We start from the raw sequence: 17408 nt of genomic DNA, 5'->3' as shown, positions 1-17408 counted from the left end.
CAGTGCTAACCACTGCACCATCTTGCCGCCTACCAGTTCAATAATGAGCTTATCCAGCAACATTACCCTCCTCTAACTCATCTACATTTCAATTACACCTGACAGACAAAAGCATGGCCTGTTTCTGCTCTTGGGCACATGGATGAATTAAGTTGCAAGACCGTGCTAATGAAAGCATGTAACTCACATTTTCTATGGCTATATTAATCCTTCTTCTTCTGCCTGATGGCAGGCCCGTGGCAATTATTTGCCAAACCACAGCAAAGCACTATGATTTTTTTTTACTCTAGGTAGGGCGAGGAGGCAGGCCTCGAGTCTACTTCAGCCAGAACGAAGATCAAATACAATGCTATCGGTGTTAATCTAATCCACACGCTAATGTATAGCTAATTGAGCTCACCAGCAACCCCACACCCAAATCCTGAATATGACAATTACTAACCAGCTACGGATGTGTTTTCTGTCCGAACATTTAAAAAATGACAGAATAGCTAAAAACAAATTTCTGTTTGCTTTTTTTATGTGCTAGCTGTGGCCGGGTTAGTCATACTCTCATAGAATCATAGAATTTACAGTGCAGAAGGAGGCCATTTGGCCCATCGAGTCAGCACCGGCTCTTTGAAAGAGCACCCCACCCAAGCCCATACCCCCACCCTATCCCCATAACCCAGTAACCCCACCCAACACTAAGGGCAATTCTGGACACTAAGGGCAATTTAGCATGGTCAATCCACCTAACCCGCACATCTTTGGACCGTGGGAGGAAACCGGAGCACCCGGAGGAAACCCACGCACACACGGGGAGAACGTGCAGACTCCGCACAGACAGCGACCCAAGCCGGGAATCGAACCTAGGACCCTGGAGCTGTGAAGCAATTGTGCTAACCACTATGCTACCGTGCTGCTGTCCAACTCCAGAGGCTAATACAACTGAGGCTGACATTTCCATTGCAGTACTGAGGGAATGCAGCATTGTCAGAGATGTGATGAATATAAGAAAATTGTCATACTTTAAGGTTTGTATTTTTGCAGCAATATTATTAAAACCTGGCGGACTTCCGGTGACGGCGAGCGGGAGGCAGCCGCACACTGGAGGGCTCCCGTTCAGGAACGGAATTTTTGGGGTCTTAACGCCTGGTCCCAGGGGCAACGGAGGCTGCAAAAGCAGTAAGGCGGCACAGTGAGGTGAAATGTCCAAGTTGGGGAAAAAAACGGCCGTGAAATAAGTGGTCAAAGAAAGTCCGTTGGGGAGTGGAAAGGTCAGCGCGGGGACTGCAAGGAAAGTGGAGGCTGGGGCACCAGGGGAGGCCGCATTGCTCACGGCAGAAGAAATGACCAAGGTGATGGCTGTGGAACTTGAAAAACAATTCACAAAGCACATGGAAGCGATGAAGGAGGAGATGGGGGCGGTATTGAAAGTGCTAGTGGAGGAGGTGATTGCCCCGGTGAGGGCGGCGGTATCGAGCGCAGTGGCGGAGGTGTGGGAGCAAGATAAGAAACTGAAGGAAGTGGAAGAGGAATTATCGCAGCACAGTGATCAACTCACCTTGATGGGGAAGGAATTGCGGAGGGTGATAGAGACCAACAAGAGTCTGCGAGCCAAAATGGAAGACCTGGAAAACAGATCCAGATGACAGATTCTGAGGATTGTGGGTCTGCCCGAAGGAGTGGAAGGCCCGAGTCAGACGGAGTATTTTGCCACAATGTTGGCGAAGCTATTGGGGGAAGGGGACGATCCCTCCCGATATGAACTGGATCGGGCTTATCGGTCGTGGAGGCCTATACCAAAGGCGAGTGAGCCGCCAAGAGTAGTGACTCTGTGTTTCCGTAGGTACAGCATGAAGGAGGTCCTGTGCTGGGCAAAGAAGAAGCGGGTGGTGCAGTGGGCTGGAGCTGGTATACGCATATACCAGGACTTTACGGTGGAGCTGGCGAGGAGGCGGGCTGCCTTCAGCCGGGTGAAGAAGGCACTGTACGTCAGCAAGGCGCAGTGCGCCATAGTGTATCCAGCTAAGTTGAGGGTGACCTACAAATCGAAGGACTTTTATTTTGGGACGGCGGAAGCAGCGGAGGAGTTTGCGAATGCAGAAGGACTGTGGCAGAATTGAGAAATAGTTGTGTACCGATGTAGCCTCATGTAACTTTAGTTTTTCACTGCGTGTTGGTGTATGTAATAAATGAGTCAACACTGTATATATTTGGACAAGGGAAGAGTTGGGACTTTCATTTGCAATGACTGTTCTTTGGGGCTTGGGTGCGTATTCGGGGGTCGTGTGCTAAAAGGGATTTCTTGGTTTTCCTGGGACCGGGCAAGGGGGAAGGAGACCCGGGCGGGGATCTCCATGCTGGCCGGTTTAAGCCTGCCAGTGAACGGGAGTGAGGGGGGGGGGAGGGGCTGCGGCCATCGGAGCCTGGCAGAACAGGTTCCGGTCAGTCTAGCCGGGGTGAAAAGTTGGGGGAAGGAACCGAAGTTGGGGGGAGGGGTTTACAAGAGGAAGTGGAGGGGAGGAGTCTGGGAGAGGGGGGGTTGTCTACAATTCATGGGTGTCATTCATGGTACTCTTTCGGGGATTGGATGGCATTGAATATTAGGGGGAGGGGTGGACTCTATATGTCAATGGTGACCATAGACGATTCCCGATTCCTTTTTTCCTTTTTTTTCCCACCCAGGGAGGGTTTGTTTTATTTGATGCTTATATTGTCAGGTGGGCCGCTGTTTGGGACGGTGGGAGGATGGGATTGTTGTTGTTGATAAGGGGATTGACATTGTATTTGTTACAGTTTATTGCTGCTTGTTGGTGGGATGTAAACTCTGAAGAAAATGTGAAAATGGAGAATAAAAATATTTTTTAAAAATAAAAATTAAAACCTAGATTAGAATGGTTACAGACAGTGGATGGGATTCTCCAATAATGGGGCTATGTCCCCACGCCCACGAAAAAAGGCACGCAAATCACTCTAAACTTACCTGGAGTAAGTCCAAGGTGATTCTGCGATTTGCAGGGTGCTAGCAGGGCCCCGGAGTGCTCCTTGCAGCTCCGACTGCTGATACGGGGCCCTGCACTTCTGGTCGTGGGGTCACGCATGCACACGACGGTGGCCTGACATGCCCGACCCACACCGCGGACCGGCGCCAAGAAGATAGGCCCACTCCAGATCGCACGCGCCCACAGATAGGTGGCCTGCGATCAATAGCTTGGTCATCCTGGAGGGAGGCCCCCCCCCCCAATGGTGAATGATCCCCCCCCACCAGGGCGGACTGAGAGAACCACGCCGGCGGGAACTCAGCTATCTGCAATTGGACAATCGCCACGGGGGCCTTTTTTAATGGTCCCCGTCCGGTGCTGTGTCGACCATGCGTGCCCGATTGGCAGCGACGGACCTGATTGCGTGTCTGACGCCCATTTTCCACCCCTGCGCCGAGCACGATTTTGGCGCGGAGGCTCGGAGAATCCAACCCAGTGTGTCTGATGGAGCTGTCAGGTAATCAGTGATTATTGCAGGGCAAGTGTTTCGCTAAATGATATTTTTACCTGTTTGCAGATAGAGAAATAATGTAATGTTGTAGCAGTTTGAATCTGGCTAAACAAATCAAGGTATATCTAGTAACAAGAGACAAAATAATGCTGTGTGCTTGGATTACCAGCTAGTGTAGCTAATGGGAGGGGTCAGGTCTATCTCGAAAAGGAGTTGTTTCCAGGGCTCTAATCTGAGTGGAAGGTTTTCAGCTTAGTCCTAAAAAAAAAACTCTCCAAGGCCGCTGCATCTAGATGAGCAAGTAAAACCTGGTTGCTAACTTAATACATAAGCAAGGGTGGCACAGTGATTAGCACTGCTGCCTATGGTGCTGAGGGCCCATTTTTCTGATTTTGAAGAGGGACAAGGACCTGGAGCAGTGTGGGTCGTACCGCCCAATATCACTATTGAATGTGGATGGCAAGTTATTGTCGAATGTGTTGGCATCGCAAATTGAGGATTGTGTGCCGGGGCGATAGGCGAGGATCAGACGGGTTTTGTGAAGGGGAGGCAGTTGTCTGTAAATGTGAGGAGGCTACTCAATGTAATAATGATGCCTCGAGGGGCAGGAGGTGGAAGTAGTGGTGACGATGGATATGGAGATGTCTTTCGATCGGGTGGAGAGCGCATATTTATTGGAGATGATAGGGTGGTTTGGGCAGGGGTTTGTGGACTGGGTCCGGTTGTTGTATTGGGCAGCAGTAGCGAGCTTGCGGATGGACCGAGTGAGTTTGGGGTACTTCGTGCTGCATTGTGGGATGAGGCAGGGGTGCCTGTTCTTCCTGTTGCTATTCGCCTTGGTGACAGAGCCACTGGCTCTGGAGCTTAGCGTGTTGAGGGACTGGGAGAGGGATTGAGCAGGGGGAAGCAAGCACAAGGTCTCGTTGTGGCCAGTTTTTGGGATACAAATTGTATATGGGAAAAGAGTGAGGTGTCCCCGATTGAGGCCAGAAGGCAGGAAAGGAGACTAAGGCTGTTTAGGGTGGTGTGGGCATGTTTTAAGTATTTGGGTATCCAGGAGTTGGGCGCTTGCTTAAACTGAACTGGGCTTGGCTGGTGGAGCAGATGAAGGTGGACTTTAAGAGGTGGGATGTGCTGCCGCTGTCAGGGCATGTGATGGTGCTGCTAAGGTTTCGGTTTGTATTTCAGAACCTCCCAATATTTGTTCGCACGTCGTTTTTTTCAGAAGGTCAATGGGCTGATTTCCGGGTTTGTGGGTGGGAAAGACCCCTCGGGTCCAGCAGGCTTTCTTGGAGCTGGGACGACGTGTGTGGCCGGGGGGGGGGGGGGGGGGGGGGGCGGAGAAAATTAACTATTATTGGGTGCTGAACATTGCTATGGTACGGAAATGGGCCATGCGGGAAGGGTCGGTGTGGGGGCGGCTACGTGCAGAGTGAGGGCTTTGTTGTTGCCGCCTTTACTGTTCGTGCCAGTAAGGTACTCCGTGAGCCCAGTGGTGGTAGTCGGTGTGAGGCAGTAGAGGGTGCCTCGGTGGGTGCAGATGTGTGATAGCCATAGGTTTGCGCCGGCGGGGATGAATGCGAGGCTTAGAGGGTGGCGGCAGGCAGGGGTTGAGCACTTTGGTGACTTGATTATAGGGGGAAATTTTGCAGGGCTGGAGGACTTGAAGGAAGTGTAAGAGTTGCCCAGGGGGAATGGTTTTAGGTACCTATAGGTTCGGGACTTCGTAAGGAGAGAGTTGCATCCTTTCCTGGGCTGCCGCCCCTGGGGCTGCAGGACAAGATGCTGTTGAAGGATGAAATAGGGGAGAGGAAGATGTTGGATATCTATAAGGAGTTGATGGAGTGGGAGAAGGCCCTGATTGGGGATATTAAGAGGAAATGGGATGAGCTGGTAGGGGAGATGGGGGCTGGGACATGGGTGGAGAGTGAATGCTTCTTCCTCATGTGCGAGGTTAAGTCTCATCCAGTTTAAAGTGGTGCATAGGGTTCATATGATGATTGTGTGGATGAGTAGGTTCCTAGCGGGGTAGAGGATACATGTGGGTAGTGCGCAGGGGGGGGGGGGGGGGGTTCTGGGCATGTCCGAGACTTGAGGGGGTTCTGGCAGGGGTCTTCGGATGTGATGCCCAAGGTGCTGGGTGTGGTTCCGAGTTCAGAAACGGCAATATTTGGGATGTCGGGAGTCCAGGGGTGAGAGGTGCCGATGTTTTGGCCTTTGCCACCCTGATAGCCTGGAGATGGATTTTGCTAGGATGGAGGGACTCGGAGCTGCCAAAAGCAGGGGTGTGGGTGAGCGGCCTCGCAGAATTCCTGAGCAGGAGAAGGTCAAGTTCGCTTTGAGGGGGTCAGCAGAGGGGTTCACCCGGAGATGGAAGCTGTTTATTGATTTAAGGAGGGCTGAGGGGTCAGCAAGGAGGGGGGGGGGGGGGAGGAGTGTAAGGGGGTTAAAATGGGGAAGGCGGGATGTGGTTGTTCAACGAGTTATTCTGATTTTCTGTGTATATGTAAAATTTCCTTGAATATAATATTTTAAAAAGCACAAGTGGTATTTGAAATATATAGGTTGTAAATTGGAATGTAGAGGTAGATTTCAGGAAGCAAATTAAGATGGTGCACCTGTTCACTACAAAGCTATTTCTTTGTTGCTGATGTGCTAAATTTGGTGTTCAAATCAAAGTTTGTTTTTAATATAAAAGTTGTTCACTGGTCAGTGTCATCATATAAGAACTAGGAACAGGAGTAGGCCATCTGGCCCCTCGAGCCTGCTCCACCATTCAATGAGATCACGGCTGATCTTTGTGGACTCAGCTCCACTCTCTGGCCCGTACACCATATCCCCGAATCCCTTTATTCTTCAGAAAGGTATCTATCTTTTTCTTAAAAACGTTTAAAAACTTCCATGGCGCAATAACATTTCCTTAGTTTTACCAAATACAAATAGTTGGGTTCTAATCCGGGATCTTAAAAACATTTGGGGTTCAGGACCGGACCCACAACACAGCCCTGTCTTACACTATTTCAAAGAAGTGGAGGGGATCGCTGCCTTGTCTCCTGGCTGATTTAACAACAATAAGTCAAATTGTATGGTTGCTGTTTGTGGGACCTTGCAGTGCACAAATTGGTTGTCGCACTTCCAATATTACAACAGCAACTATACTTTAAAAGGACCTCATGAGCTACAAGGTAGCTTTGGAACATCCTCAAGGCATTCTATAGGTGCAAGCTCATTCTCTTTTTTCCATTTTCCTGTTAGTTATTAGTGTCTTGTTCTGCATGCTCAAGATTTTAAAATGTCATAACCTATTCACCTTCTTCCAATATCTTAGCTGAATCAAAGTGATGGCAGTAACGGGTAACGATAACCTGAACAGCAAAAACTGGCTCGAAAATCATGGCAATCTTTTTAACCAGAATGGAGTGAATCAGAAATTCACAAGGTCAGCGGCAAAACATATATGAAAGCAGGAGTCAACAGGATCATGTTTGTAGGATGTTTGGGGCTGGTTTAGTACAGTGGGCTAAATAGCTGGCTTGTAATGGAGAACAAGGCAGCAGCGCAGGTTCAATTCCCGTACCAGCCTCCCCGAACAGGCACCGGAATGTGGCGACTAGGGGCTTTTCACAGTAACTTCATTGAAGCCTACCTGTGATGATAAGCGATTATTATTATTACAGGTTCGCTACAATTCCCTCCGTCTATATCCTGAATGTTTCACATCAAATGCAGTTCTGCATCTGTCACCGGTCCAGTGTCACATTTTGCTACATGCACACTTCTGTTCTGCACTGTCGCTGATTAAGTCAAACCTTACGTTCTTTTTGTAAAATAAATTTAGAGTACCCAATTCATACCGTACCGCCCACAAAGCTTACATTCTAACACATATTAGAACTCTACAGAATTGGTGGCACAGTGGTTAGCACTATTGCCTCAATGAGCCAAGGAACCGGGTTCGATACTGGCCCCAGGTCACTGTCCGTGTGGAGTTTGCACATTCTCCCCGTGTTTGCGTGGGTCTCGCCCCACAACCGAAAGATGTGCAGGGTAAGTGGATGGGCTACGTTAAATTGCCTCTTATTGGAAAACAATAATTGGGCACTCTAAATTTATTTATAAAAAAGAACTCTAATTTACCAATAAATAAAGGGCAAGAAACTACACAATAGTCAGGAGTTGAATATTGAGAAGAAATCCTGATGTGTTTTGTGTCTTGAAAACGGTGCTGTTCACTTCGGTCTACATAAAACTGAAGGTCAAGTTTTATTTTTCCACTCCAGTTTTATTTTGTTCCAAGCCGACCATTCTTGGGCCTTGTTGGCTGTTGCAAAACATAGTTCTAAACTAGGGACAGTTTTATGCTTTAGGCTTATGTTCATTTAAAAAAAATCTATTTAAAGTACCCAATTCTATTTTTTTCCAATTAAGGGATAATTTGGCGTGGCCAATTCACCTAACTTGGACATTTTTGGGTTGTGGGGGAGAGGCCAACGCAGACACTGGGAGAATATACAAACTCCACACAGACAATGACCCGGGGCCAGGATCGAAACCGGGTCCTCGGCGGCGTGAGGCAGCAGTGCTAACCACTGAGCCACCGTGCTGTTCTGGCTCATGCGCATTAGATGATGCAGTGGGTTAGATAGCAGCCTTACTTCTGGACCGAAGGAACTGGAAACAGTTATTCAGGCCCTGTGGCCTGCTCCACCATTCAATTAGATCATGGTTGATCTACACCTAAACATCATTCACCCAATACCCTGTTCTCACAAAAATCTATTGATCTCATTCTAGAGTGCTCCATCATCCACATTTGAGGGAGAGTTCCCCATTTCTTCTGCTGTGTGCACGAAAATGCGTTTCCCGATTTCCCTTCTGAATGACCGGATTCAAATTTTAAATAAAATTGCACCCTCAATTGTGCTGGATTTCCCCAACAGAGGAAACAGCTTCTCTGTATCTACTCTATTAGATCCTGCTTTTCTATCAAAAACTTCAAATAGATCACCCTATAATCTTCTAAACTCAAGGGAATACAAGCCAAGGGTCTTTAACATGAAGAATAAGAGTGCATCAGGGAAGCAATACCTGAGGTTTCACAGCTGTTGCCTTTAGAACAATCCTCTAATCTCCTCTGTCTCCGAATCGAGGTCAATGTCGTAGAAACAGGGCCGAGTGGGTAGCCCTGGCATGGTGCTCATCTGTAAGGAACCAAAGAGCACAAGACTGAAAGGGAGAGTTAAAAATACATATTACAGAATACAGAGCACAGAGGGAGGTCATTTATCCCATCTGTCCCATGCTAGTTCATGAATAAGTGCTAGTTGCACAAATTGCAAGTTAAACTGTGAAGACACACTCAATGACACTCAGAGACAGTAATCATGGGGTGAAGGCACAAGGGCTGCAATATTTTACTGTCCCTGAAGACAGATCTCTTGAAGTAACTGGAAGGATCCCCAAACAAGGCAAACAATTTTTCAGGGGAGGGGATCCCCAAAGGTAGGCTAGAAGATCAGACGAATCATTGCAGAAAACCTACCAGAAACTTCGCACCACCGTACGCCGCTAAACAACAGCCCTCACACACTGCTAACCAACAGCCCCCATACACTCCTGCCCAGTACTACATCCTTGAGAAGCCCTCAAATCCTACCTCGCAACTAGAATAGGTGAACATGTCATCTTCAAATTGATTCCATTCACAAATAGTCCAACAATTTTTCATTCAAAAGTATTCTCCTCCCTTATCAAAATAAGGCCTTTACTTGTCTGTGAGTGTCTACATGCATATCTGTGCATGCATGTACCTGTGTACACGTGCCCATCTATGTAGATGTAGACAATACGCTGATCAGTTTTTAGTTTCCTGAAGCAGCCTGTAATGTTACATACAGGAGCTGGCCATTCAGCCTCTCCAATCTTTGCTGCCATTCATTTACTGGTAGGCGAGGGCTGATCTGTACTGTGAACCCATTTACCCACCTTTATTCCACTACCTTTACCCAACAAAAATGTATTTATCTCAGTTTTGAAATTTTCAATTGAACTCCAGTATCCAGAGCTTTGGGGAAGTGTGTTCTGGATTTGCACTGATATTATCTTTTTATTTTTGTTTTTTTAAATAGATTTCGAGTACCCAATTATTTTTTTCCCAATGGGCGAAGGGGAGGATTTATAAAACCACGACTGGGGGAAATAAAACATACTTTTAAGCTGATGAAAGCTAACCTGCCCGATGGTCACACAACAGATAAAATCACCTAATGCACACGAAAGACTCTGGGCGCGATTCTCCGAAATGGAGACAGAGTGTTTGCGCCGTCGTTAACGCCGTCGCGTTTCACGACAGCGCAAAACGGGAGTGGGCACTACCGATTCTGCCCCCCACGGGGGGCCAGCACGGCGCTGGAGCGGTTCATGCCGCTCCAGCCTCCCTTCCCGGTGCCAAATGGGCGCCGCGCCAAACCGCGCATGCGCAGTTGGGCCGCGCCAACCCGCGAATGTGCGGGGGACTTCCTCAGTGCGCTGGCCCCGACGCAACATGGCGTAGGGGTTCAGGGGCCAGCCGCTTAATAAAATAGGGCCGGGGCTGGAGAGGCAGTCCCGCCGATTGGTGGGCTCCGATCGCGGGCCAGACCCCATGGAGGCCCCCGCCCGGTGAAGGAGTGCTTTCTCCATCCCCTCCCTCCCCCCCACCCCACAGGCCGCCCCCCCCGACCCTACACGCAGAGCTCCCGCCGGCTGCGAGCAGGTGTGAACGGCACCGGCTGGACTCTGCTGTTTTCGCGCGGCCGCTCGGCCCATCAAGGCTGGAGAATCGGTGGCCCGTGACCGCCGCCGCGCCAAACGCGCCGGCGCAAATGGTACCGGTTCGCCGCTCCTCGGAGAATCACCTGCTGGCGTTGAACCGGCGCTGTGGGAGAAAATGGCGCAAACGGCGATTCTCCCATACGGTGCGGCATGGGAGAATCGCGCCCATGGATTTTATCAACATTAATGGTCACAATTTCCCGACAGTAACCGGCTGCACCAGGTAATCTTTAAAAAAAATAAATTTAGAATACCCAATTCTTTCCCCCCCCAACTAAGCATCAATTTAGCGTGGCCAATTCACCTACCCCGCACATCTTTTTGGGTTGTGTGGGCGAGACCCACGTAGACATGGGGAGAATGTGCAAACTCCACACAGACAGTGACCCAGGGCCGGGATTGAACCTGGGTCCTCGGCGGCGTGATGGAGCAGTGCTAACCACTGTGCTGCCCAGCAGCAGGTAATCACAAAAGAACTTTTACAAGATCGCAAGCATTCTAAACATTTTTGATGTCACACACTGATAACGTGAAATTCTGGAGTATTATATTATGTTGGCAAATTTAAATTTAATTGAAAGTATGTGTAGATAGCACTAACTGAAAGATATACAATATCTTTTGTCACATCCGGATCTCTCGCAGCACATTACTGTCAATTAAGTACTTTTTGAAGTGTACTCATTGTTGTAACACAGAAAGCATGGCAGCTAAAGTGTGCACAGCAAAGGTCACACAACCAATAACAATGTTTTAATGATGTTCAAATATTACCATGGGATCTTTGACATCCACAAAAGGCAGCAGGCGGAGTCTTTTTTCTAATACCTCATCCACAAAACAGCACCTCTAACAATGCAGCACTCCGTCAGCACTGCAATGAAGTTTCAGTCTAGATTTAGTGCTCAAGAATCCACAACCTTCTGATCCAAAAAGTGAAGAAGCATTACCACTGAGCCATGGCCAATACTAAACACTGCAGTATTAAAACCACAGGAACAGTTCAAACTACAGGTAGCCCAAAGTTGGGTATGACATGCTTTGATAATATAGTGTTATTGGACAAGTAATTCAGAGATCCAAGTTCTAATATGCAATTTAGAATATAGAACATTACAGCGCAGTACAGGCCTTTCGGCCCTCGATGTTGCGCCGACCTGTGATACCACTCGAAGGCCCATCTACACTATTCCCTTATCATCCATATGTTTATCCAATGACATTTAAATGCCCTTAATGTTGGCGAGTCCACTACTGTTACAGGCAGGGCATTCCACGCCCTTACTACTCTCTGAGTAAAGAACCTGCCTCTGACATCTGTCCTATATCTATCTCCCCTCAATTTAAAGCTATGTCCCCTCGTGCGAGACATCACCATCCGAGGAAAAAGGCTCTCACTGTCCACCCTATCTGATCATCTTGTATGCCTCAATTAAGTCACCTCTTAACCTTCTTCTTTCTAAAGAAAATAACCTCAAGTCCCACAGCCTTCCCTCATAAGATCTTCCCTCCAGACCAGGCACATCCTGGTAAATCTCCTGTGCACCCTTTCCAATGCTTCCACATCCTTCCTATAATGCGGCGACCAGAACTGCATGCAATACTCCAAATGCGGCCGCACCAGAGTTTTGTACAGCTGCAACATGACCTCATGGCTCAGAAACTCAATCCCTCTACCAATAAAAGCTAACACACCGTATGCCTTCTTAACAACCCTCTCAACCTGGGTGGCAACTTTCAGGGATCTACGTACATGGACACCAAGATCTCTCTGCTCATCCACACTACTAAGAATCTTACCATTTGCCGAGTACTCTTGTCTTCCTGTTATTCCTTCCAAAATGAATTACCTCACATTTTTCTGCATTAAACACCATTTGCCACCTCTCAGCCCAACTCTGCAGCTTATCGATGACCCTCTGTAACGTGTTACATCCTTCCACACTGTACACAACTCCACCGACTTTAGTGTCATCAGCAAATTTACTCACCCATCCTTCTACGCCATCCTCCAGGTCATTTATAAAAATGACAAAAAGCAGTGGCCCCAAAACAGATCCTTGTGGTACACCACTAGTAACTGGACTCCAGGCTGAACATTTCCCATCAATCACCACCCTTTGCCTTCTTCCAGCTAGCCAATTTCTGATCCAAACTGCTAAATCACCCTGAATCCAATGCCACTGTATTTTCTGCAATAGCCTACCGTGGGGAACCTTATCAAACGCTTTACTGAAATCCATATACACATCAACTGCTTTACCCTCGTCCACCTGTTTGATCACCTTCTCAAAGAGCTCAATAAGGTTTGTGAGGCACGACCTACCCTTCACAAAACCGTGTTGACTATCTCTAATTAAATTATTCCTTTCCAGATGATTGTACATCCTATTTCTTATCAACCATTCCAAGATTTTGCCCACAACAGAAGTAAGGCTCACTGGTCTATAGTTATCGGGGTTGTCTCTACTCCCCTTCTTGAACAAGGGGACAACATTTGCTATCCTCCAGTCTTCTGGCACTATTCCTGTAGATAATGATGACATAAAGATCAAAGCCAAAGGCTCAGCAATTTCCTCCCTAGCTTCCCATAGAATCCTAGGATAAATCCCATTTATCCCATAAAAATTTGAATTCAGTTTACAAAATCCAAGTAACTAGTTGGATTATTATAAACTGGTTCTCTAATGTCCTTTAGGGAAGGAAGAAAATCTGCCAACCTACTTGGTCTGGCTTATTTTTAACTCCAGTCCTCACACTAACCTGGTTAACTCTTATGTGCCCTCTGAAGTGGCCGAGCAACGTCCACAGTTATATCAAAATCTCTGGGCAACTAGGGAGGGACAATAATTGCAATCCCTGTTCACAGCATAGGAATTAAATTAAAATATGCCCGTCAAAAGCAGAATAGCATAGTGCAATTCATTTTGTTAAGGAGTTTCGTAGACCACCTAAATAAAGTTGTAGAATATAAAAATGCACCACAGATTCAGAAAGATTATACAAAAAATAAATTTTCACTAAGCTCTTTCTTAATTGCACAATTCAAGTATTGGGTAATTCAAATACTTTAACACAAAAAGAACATTGAGTGATCAGAACTAAATCGAGGAGTCAGGACAAAAATAAATGGACTCATTAGATATGGCAAAGCTCCAGTTGCAGATTAAGCAATTTCATAGAATTTACAGTGCAGGAGGCCATTCGGCCCATCGAGTCTGCACCGGCTCTTGGAAAGAGCACCCTACTTGGTCAACACCGCCACCCTATCCCCATAACCCAGTAACCCCACCCTACACCAAGGGCAATTTTGGACACACTAAGGGCAATTTATCATGGCCAATCCACCCAACCTGCACATCTTTGGACTAAATCATATCTTTAAAAAAGCATTTGAACATTCAATTGTTTTAAGAGTTTCCCCACTAACTTGTAATCTTTGTATTAGGTTTTGTTCTTAAAATATGGGAAAAAATAGCCTGCTAATTTCAACAATTTTTATATTCCTGAAAGGAAATGTTGATCTTAGCAAAAAGACAACAGGCTAATGGAATGTTTGCCTTTATCTCAAGGGGGCTGGAATACAAAGGAAGAGGAAGTGATTTTTCAGTTGTATAAAGCTTGGTCAGACCCCATCTGGAGGATTCAGGTCAGCTCTGGGCACCATGCCTTAGGAAGGATGTACTTGCCTTGGAGGGAGTGCAGTGCAGATTCACCAAAATGATAGCAGGGCTTAAAGAGTTATACTATAAGGATGGGTCATGTAAACTTGGCAAGAGGCTCCACCTTCGGAATTGTCACTTTCAGTTTAATTTATTGCAATGAAGTTTGAAGTGGTGCATTCTGACAGAAGCATTAAGGAGAGACAATATTTACATAATGGCAGGGTTCTAAAGTGTGTTCAGGGACAGAGAAGACTGGTGGTTCATCTGGTGGCAGGGCATATTGAGATAGTTAGCAAAGCATACAAGATCATAAGCTTCATAAATGGAGGTATGGAGTACAAAACAGGGAAGTCATACTGGATGTTTCTAAAGTTCTGATTAGGTCACAACTAGAATGTTGCACCCAGTTCTAGTCACCACATTTGAGGAAGAATGAGAGGGTCCTTGAAAGGGTGTAGAGGAAATTAACCAGAATGGTTCTGGAGCAGAGGGATTTTAGCTATAAAGTTAGTTTGGAGAAGCTGGGGATATTCTCCTTACATTGAGAGTGGTAATGACCTGCAACTCACTATCTACAAGGGTGGTGGAAGTGGAGATGGTGAATGATTTCAAAAGGAAATCAGATGACACTTGGGGGAAATAAACTTGAAGGCTATGGTTACAGAGTGGGAGAATGGGACTGACCACATTGCTCTAGAGAGCTGACCTAGTCTCCATGGACTAATGGCCTCCTGTGTTTTTATGATGATGTTCCCACGATTCGTGGAGTCTAAATCTAAGGATCATAAATACAAGATGGTCACTAACAAATCCAATAAGCAAATCAGAAGAAATATCTTTACCCAGGAAATGGTTAGAATGCGGAGCAGTTGAGGTAAATAGCATTTAAGGGAAAGCTAGATAAACACATGGAGGAGATAGGAAAGGGAGGATATTCACAAAGGGAGAGAGAGAACAAGGGACGAGACTTGTTGGGTGCATAAAATTCAGTTTGGTCTGTTTCTGGGCTGTAAATTCTATGGTATTTCAAATTGTAATTCTTCCTTTCTTACAGTAACAATAGGGTGCACTGCTTTTCCAGAACTGAATTGATTGGCAGCAGAGACTGCAATAAACTCATGGGCCTAGTCTGCATAAGCAGCCATTGTCAGGAAACAGAGCAGGAAGAAGGGCATCAATGTAAAGGTGCATTCTGTACAGTCTAGTCCACATTTCACACTGCAGCACCGACAAGACTTGCTGCGTAGCTATCCCACCTGAATTTTAAGTAGCGAGATATTAAAAAAACACCATAAATCATTCTTTTAATTAGATTGGTGGTACTGGAGCAGGCAATGACTCATGAAATCTATTAAAATTCTGGCAGTTGTGAGGCCACCAGGTAAAAACCCCAAGAATTGCATAGCTTCAAGAAATTTTAAAATAAAAATATTCAAACAAATCCATGGCACTCCCCCACACTACTAGCCTTCCATGCCACTAAAATGGCATATCACAGCCTTGGATAGTATATTTTTCAAACATCTTTGGGATTTGTATTTGTCAAGGCTGCCATTTATTGCTTGTCCATAGTCACTCTGAGGATGTGGTGATACAAGCAAGTGGCTGGCAAGGCTATTTCAAAGGAGTCAGCAATGGTGTGGGACTGAAGCTTTATTATAAGCCAGACCAGACAAGGTTATGGGAACGGCAGAATAGTAGTAATGTGAGCAGACTAGAAATCAAGAGGTCAAAGAAATCAATGATCAGAGACTCAAATTCAAATCCCATTTTAATTCTGTTAGGTAAATCTGAAATAAAAGTAGGTACCAGTAATTGTGACCATGTCACTATCAATTGTAAAAACCTACCTGGTTTACTAATAGCCCTTGTGGTGTTTTTTGCGTAGTTCAGATCTTAGGATGGTTGGCATAGGTGTTCACAAAGACCACAACTAGCTTTTATATTAAACAAAGCTAAAGATTTATTTATACTACTTAACTGAATTCGACTCTAACTTCTATATAATGAACAATTGACAATAACCATACAATCTACACTCATCTATCACTAATCTCTACACTAATGCAATAACTATGATTTGCTCTTACTCACACTATCTTTCCTACAGTCTGTTCTCTAACCTTCTCCTCAACTCTCTCCCAGAAGGCACAGCATCGATGTTTTATATAGTTCTGCATCTAGCTCCCTCTAGTGGTTGATACGGACATAACATTACCCCTTATGGTTCTGTACATTTCTCATAATGTCAGCCTTTATGGAAGGAAACCAGCCATTCCTATCTGGTCTAGTCTAAATGTGACTCCAGACTTGCAGCAATGCAATTAATTTTTAACCATGACTGAATCTGCCTCGCAAACCACTCAGCTGTCAAGAAGGCTTCACGAGGTTAGGGTTAGGCAATAAATGCTGAACAGGCCACAAATGGCAGCCTAGTCTGCAATGCTCACATCCTGTAAATGAATAGAAAAAATGGACAGCTGATTTCCTTCCCTGAAGATCATTAGTGCATCATTCGAGGATTTATTTTAAACATCAATCTAATAGCTTTATGGTTACTTTTACTGACATCCTAAATAGGCACTGACCACTTGGGAGTATGGCTTGTGCACATTATGGGCCTTAACGACTTTCGACAAGGTAGCATGCATGTCCTATACAATACATTGCGGGGAGTGTGGTAGGAAAATCATGTGCATTGCACATACGGTCATTGCCCAACCTGAGTTGTCTTGAGCTCATCAAGAGTTAACCACATGGGGTGGGACCAGAGTCAAAGTAGGCAAGGACAGTAGATCCCCACCTCATGAAGGATGAGTGAACCAAGTGAGTTTCACAATGATTTAACAGCTTCATGGTAAACTGCCCTGCAGCCAGCCACAAATGAGTAGATTTATTGAATTCAATTTCACAACTTTCTGCGGTGGGACTCCTGGTTCATAGTTAAGTTCAAAACCATTAGATTGCCATACCATACGTTATGCTCCTCTCAATCTCTTTAAATATGCTTGGATTCCCTGATTGATGGATTCACTGTACTACTTATATTCTGAAAATATTTAAGGTGAAAGGCTTCAACAACAAATGGACAAAAGGAGGAATGAATTGTCGTTCCTACATGTGACTGAGATTACTGCACAGTTGGGAGTAGATTCAATTTAAACTGATAAAAGATTTAAAAAGTCAAGCTTGTATATGCAAGGCCGTCCTCCCACGAATAGCCAGAGAGAAGTGCAAGCGAGTCTCATCGCAATCAAAATTCAACAATATCCATCTGTGGGGCATGAATAATAAATACTCCCTTTTATTGGGTATACACTATGTCCAATTGTCTCTATAATTAAATATAAGGGAGACTGAAACCATTGTGCTGTATAATACGCTCCTCTGTCGGCGTGTTTGAGGGCGCATGCAAAATCCATACCCGTCACATACCTGCCATCGGTTCTTTTA

General features: G+C 46.0%; 1 protein-coding gene across 1 annotated transcript in view; it reads right to left on the bottom strand.

Moving 5' to 3' along the window:
• Positions 1-17408, bottom strand: part of mthfd1l (methylenetetrahydrofolate dehydrogenase (NADP+ dependent) 1 like) — a 316218-nt gene that overhangs the window by 2963 nt on the left and 295847 nt on the right. The window contains exon 27 of the mRNA XM_072504179.1: positions 8566-8678. Within this exon, the coding sequence (XP_072360280.1) occupies positions 8589-8678 (90 nt within the window). The 3' untranslated portion in view covers positions 8566-8588. The remainder of the gene's footprint in view (positions 1-8565; positions 8679-17408) is intronic.

Source organism: Scyliorhinus torazame, chromosome 1 (genome assembly GCF_047496885.1).
Source record: "Scyliorhinus torazame isolate Kashiwa2021f chromosome 1, sScyTor2.1, whole genome shotgun sequence".
NCBI classification, from domain to species: Eukaryota; Metazoa; Chordata; class Chondrichthyes; order Carcharhiniformes; family Scyliorhinidae; genus Scyliorhinus; species Scyliorhinus torazame.
This window is presented reverse-complemented; position numbering and strand designations above follow the sequence as displayed.